Source organism: Coffea arabica, chromosome 5c (assembly GCF_036785885.1).
Source record: "Coffea arabica cultivar ET-39 chromosome 5c, Coffea Arabica ET-39 HiFi, whole genome shotgun sequence".
Taxonomy (NCBI): Eukaryota; Viridiplantae; Streptophyta; class Magnoliopsida; order Gentianales; family Rubiaceae; genus Coffea; species Coffea arabica.
The window spans coordinates 5,630,098-5,636,097 of NC_092319.1; the positions used below are offsets into that span (position 1 = coordinate 5,630,098).

General features: G+C 34.4%; 1 protein-coding gene across 1 annotated transcript; it reads right to left on the reverse strand.

The window, feature by feature from the left end:
* Positions 1-71: 71 nt before the first annotated feature.
* LOC140007170 (uncharacterized) lies at positions 72-923 on the reverse strand. The gene has a single exon (XM_072049857.1). It carries the CDS (start codon positions 921-923, stop codon positions 72-74), a length of 852 nt encoding a protein of 283 aa, XP_071905958.1.
* Positions 924-6,000: the final 5,077 nt, after the last annotated feature.

A 6,000-nucleotide genomic window follows, 5' to 3' on the forward strand; every position in this document is an offset into this window, starting at 1 on the left:
GGATTCTGCCTGTTCTCCACTCTTATTTTTCACATTGTCGTTTCTCATAATCTCTGGAACACTCCTCTCTACTAACTCCCTTCCATTTGGTATTGGAATAAGCTATCCATCCTTAAATCCCCACCTTTGCTTGCTAGGAGATATAGATGCAGGTTGTGGACCTCTTGATTCTTTTTGCGGTGATGATTTCCCCCCCCCCCAGCTCTGAGCCATGGTCCAAATTGGTTATCCTGGTGACCTTTTCCCAGTTGTATTCCATCTGAGCAATTTCTTTCACTGTGTCCTATTTTGCCACAAGTGTAGCAGAAATCAGGACATCTTTCATACTTGAAACTTAGCCATTTCACTTTCCCTTCCAGTTTAACCGTAGTACCCCTCATGAGAGGTTCAGAGATATCTGCCAAAACCAGAATTTTAATGTGTCTACCTTCTTTACCCCCTCCTTGGGGTATGATCACTTCTTTTGTATCATGGAAAACTGAAGCTATTTTCTTTCCCACCTCCTTTGATATCCAGTGCACTGGGAGGTTCCAAACTTGAATCCATAATGGGGCTATATTAAATTCCACTTCCTTCTCTTCAAATCCTTCAAACCACGGTCTGATTACGAGTATCTGGCTATCAATAACCCACGGACCCCCTGTACAAATCCGTTCCCTATCCTTCACATTGGCCATGAAAAACTGAAAGGTATTGACTCCTACCTCCACCACCCTTAGGCCTTTGGGATAACCCCAAGCCAGAGTTACAAAATTTTTAACTCCCACAAAGTTGATTACCTTTTCACCTTTTATCTTCCCCACCAGGCTTTCCTCACATTCCTTAACACTGGGACTGACATTCCCCAATTCTAGTTCTGAACCACCCAGTTCTTTTGTAGATAAAGCAAACTTTTGCAATATCTCAGTTATTTCCTCTGCCATCGAAACCTACTGGGGTTCTATAAGGGAATATCACAAAAGAGCGCAGAACAGGGTAAAGGACCAGGGTTTAAGGAAGCGAAAACAGGGGTGACCTTCTAAACTCTTCCGAGCAGAGAATGAGGTGCGCACTAAAGGTAATGAACCCCTCAGGTGAATAAAGCCAAAGTAACTAACTTACAAACACCATATAAAAACATAGAAAAGCCACATTGTTAAAAACTGAGTGTTTGTCCAATGCAAAAAGTAAAGCTGCCTTCACTTTAAACGCAGACCATTTTCAAAGTTTTCACCTTTTTTGATAAATACTTTTTTTTTTTGTTTTTTTTTTCCTGTGAATAAAAACAAACGGATGAAAAGCGACAAAAAGATGCTTGCTACTACCCCGCCAGAGTACTTACAGGAGTCGGCAAGATCCTCTTGGTAAAAGCTTTAAGGTTGTCTGTCGACGCTTGAGACCCGACAGAGTAAAATGTGGATCCTGGTACTGCTGTTCCTTTATTTGCACCAATGAGAACTAAAGATGAGATCTTGTCGGGAGTTCTTTAATGCTGACATTGGGTCTTTTGGATTCACTTGAAAGCTGAAACAATGAAATTTTGTTGTCTTCCAGATGGTAAATTTAGTGCCCTATTGTTCTACTAAGTTCAGACAGGGAGTTATGCCAACCTCCCAATGAAGGAGATTTGCACACTTCCCAATAGAGAGAAAATATGAACTCCCAAGAAGAGAGAGACATCGACCTAGACAGATTCATAGTTAAAGCGGTGTTTTTTAATCTTTATTATTATTAAGCTAAGTTGACTAAACACATGGAATTGGTAGTTGTTCACAAGGAGGACTAAGAAATAAGAATTGATAGGAAAGGACGTTGAGAAGACTAATGACATCTTGGTCAAATTGATGGAAAAGGTTGAGATGGAAGACTGAAAAGCTAAAAGGCTGAAGTCTTCCCACTGTATTTTAGGTGCGGGGCTCCTTGCCTATTCTAATATTCGATTGAGTCAATAATGCAGTTTAAATTGGACTTTTCGAAATCATGTCCGCAAATGACATCCAATGAATAATGTAGGTAACAAACGTTAAACAAAAAGGTATCAATTTTGAGAAGAAATGCCATTCCTAGTGCTAATAAATACAACCAATCACTTCGGTTTTAGCAGACAATATCAATTTCAGCTCTCTAGGTTTTCATTTTTTAGATATCAAAAGCCAAAAGAAGCAAGAAAGAGAATTATATTTAGTATTGATTTCTAAATCAAGCAACCATTGGTACCTGAAAGAGTCAATTTACTCTCTGGTTGTTAGTTCAGAGCGATTAATTTAGCAAATAAGCGAAAATCTTGAACCGGTCAAACCATTATTAAATTGACAAAAAAGAAAAATGAATTTTTTTTCCTGGTTATTAAAATTTTTCATAAGTGCTATCTTCTCTGTATTTTTTCTTATGTTTCAACTAATTACATGGAGATTATTGATAGCCATGCTAGTAGTTGCACTATGGTACTTCAAAATTTTTCTTCTGCCATTTTCAATTTCATTATGTGCCTAACTAGGGAAACCAGTAAATTAGCAGTTTTAATGGGCAATTATCTTAGAAAAGCATGGCACTTCTAATTGATCAGATTCTAAGAGTGTGTTTGATAAAACTGAAGGCTGAAAACTAAATATTGAGAACTAAAGTTTGAATCCATTAAGTTATTGAATTATTAAGTACTAATTTGATACATTTCAATATATATCATAATAAGTGATAAGCAAATGGTTTATCATTTATTTTTGGAAGCAAGTTTTGTTTAATATTAATTAATTCAAATGTTCAATTTTTAGTTATTAAGTGCATCTAAATATGTTAAAATCTGAATCTATTAAATTTAAATGTAGAATTGGGTTATCAAATAGGGCGTAAGCACAAAAACTTTATCAAATTCAACCTCCGGAATCTAATCCTAGTAGTTAGTAACTAACACCATAAGCAAAAGTAAAGCTTGATTTTTTAACCAATCAGCTTCACCCCATATCCTACCTTTTAAAATCAATTCTTTACTTCAGTAATTTCTTCATGCTAAATCTCTATTTAACTTGAGAATGAATATAAAATATTGTATCATTAGATAAAATTTCTTTTTTGTTATTGTGGTTTGTCCTAAATGTTATCCACTATTTGTCCTAAATGTTAGGCTAAATCCTTATTTGATTCGATAATGAAAAAACAAATTATTTTCTGTTATTTGAACTTTGATTTTCTAATGGGTGCCTAGTACTAACTCGTTAGTATATTTAAATTACACATAACTTGTTATATGAATACATATATTTACCGTTACTACAATCCTAGCATTTCGAGGCTTTCCCGAATTAATTATAGTCTTGTAAAAATATAAACACTTATAACGAGAGTATGTAACCGTTAGTCAAATCCTTTGAACTTTTGCAAAATATTTGTTTAAGTGAAATATGTTATCCTTCACATAGAAAATGAAATTATGTCTCTTCTTGCACTTACCTTCCTCTTTCTTCAATAAACATAGGTCGTGTCATTAATGTAATAAACGAAGAAAATGTAAACCAAGTCAGTCAGTCAAGAGAGACACGTCTTTGGGCTTTGCAGTTGATTAATTAGTACGTCATCGTCTTCAACTCCGCAAACCTTTAAAGGTGAGGATTACAAGAAGAAAGAAAGGATGAATTGTTAAATATTACTTTGAACAATCAACACTGATCAATATGTGAACGACTCAACACAGTTAGGGGTGGAGCTGATTCAAGCTACTCGACTCGAGCTCGATATGTACTCGATCAGAAGCTCGAGCTCGAACTCGCTTCATCGAGCTCGAGCTCGATCTCGAGCTACTCGTTAGAGCTATCGAGTCGAGCTCGAGCTCAGAAATTTGATACTCGAGAGCTTGACGAGCTTTATCGAGTATCACATAAAAAATTAAAAAAAATTATATATAAAATTCTCTGACTCGATCAAGCTCGAGCTCGAGTTCGAGTATAATTATATTATAGCCGAGTCGAGCCGAGTATAGTAGTACTCGAGCTCGACTCGGCTCGAATACACCCCTAAACACAGTAGTACTGATATCTTGAAGACTGCCTGATTGAGGACTTTGTACTTCATTGGTACAATATAACTTTCACTATCCAAGTTTCTAGATGCTGATCCGACAAACAAATGATGTAAAAGAGAATATTTAAAGGAACCAAGCAACAATTAAGAACAGAAAGGTCAAAGTCCACCCATGCTTTTAAAATCAAAACGCAGCCAGAAAGAATTATGATCACTTAATGTATGAGTAAATGATTAATGTTTTAAAGCAAATAGACTTGAAGCAATAATTTATATTGCTAGTTGGCTTTCAATATAATTTCTACTAGTCTGAGGCTGCGCTACGCACAGGGTGAGCATATGTGACCCGTGTTAATAGTATGTTTGTCTGAAAATATTTTGTAAAGTTTGCTTTGTAAGTATTGATGTTGGAAATAATTTTATAATATGTAAAATAATTGTGAGCTAGTTATTTTTTATTAAATTAGGATAATTGGAGAGAATTGTTGGTAGGTTATTGTATAAAATGTAGTTTAATGTTAATAAAAATATAGCATATATGTGCTGAAGTAGCAGAATATGAGTATAGTATTGAGCAGTGAAAGTGTAATTTTTATAGTTATTATTTTATATTGCAAGAACTTCTACAAGTTCGTCATAAAAAAAGTGCATCCGATATTTGTTCATTCCTAAATGAGAAATTATGAGAATATAGCCTGGACTAATAACATGGTATCGTAGCATTTTTTTCCAACCAAAGCTTCGAAAATTATCTTCAACTTTAATGTCCCAGCTTGTGTGTTGGCAATAAAAGATGATTATGCTGTTTTTGTTTGGCAATACATGAGCAGCATCGTTGGGTTAGAGTTCCGCAGAATAAAATAGATGATTAAAGTAAACTTGTGTGATTTTTTTTTTCTGGTATATCAAAATCCAAACAAAACTGGAGTTGTTTGAAAGGACAATCAGCATTTAATGCTAGAGGAAAAGCAACAGTATGAATGGAAAAACAAAAAAAAGGCAAACTCAAAATGAGAATTTTCCGATGAATAAGATGCTGCTTTGAAAGAAGCATAGAATCAAAAAGTGACCCATCTATGTGGTCCATAAAAGAAAACAATAAGTCAACAAAAATTAGGTTGAAAAAACAACAAAATTACAAAGCGACCAAGCAAAAATAACATATATGCTGAATGAAGGGAAAAATGAATGGCATAACTGGAAAATAAGACAACACCCAAGGCTAAACTGATACTCATGAATAGCTAAGGTGACCCATCTCTGCGGATCACAAGTAGGGGTGTGCATCGAATTCAAAATCGGTAATTCGGAAGTTTGAATTCGAAATTTTGGTATCTGATAATTCTACCGAATTCGATTTCGAATTCACCAATTCCGAATTCGAATTCGTACCGAATTCAATTTAAAATTTGGTAAATTCCAATTTCACCGAATTCAGAAAAATTTATATATTATTATATAATATAAAATTTATAATATTATATTATATAAATTATATAAATTTTATATTACATGTATTCAAAATATATTTATATATTAAAAACGAATTTGAAATCAAAATTGGAATTCGAATTCCGATTTGAAAAACTCCATTACCGAATTAGAGCCAAATTCGAAATATATGAATTCGAAAAACCCAAATTCGATTCTGATTTCTGATTTACCGATTTCGAAAATTCCGAATTCAATTCGAATTCGATCGGTAAATCGGATTTTTTTCGATTTTGCACACCCCTAATCACAAGGGAAACAATGATGCAAACAAAAGAGGAACAAAGAACAAATAAATTACAAAGGAACCACGCAACTATAGCATGCATCTTCTGGCGTTCTAAGTAAGGGAAAAACAGCAAATGACGTTACCAAAAAATGAAAAAGTACAAAGGCTAAAGCTAATCACATGAGGAACTGCCAAGGGACATGCAAATGTATTCGAAATAGCCCAAAACATCAACCAATACCGAAATACCCAACGGAAACACTCTTTTACTGTTTATTCAGCCAACT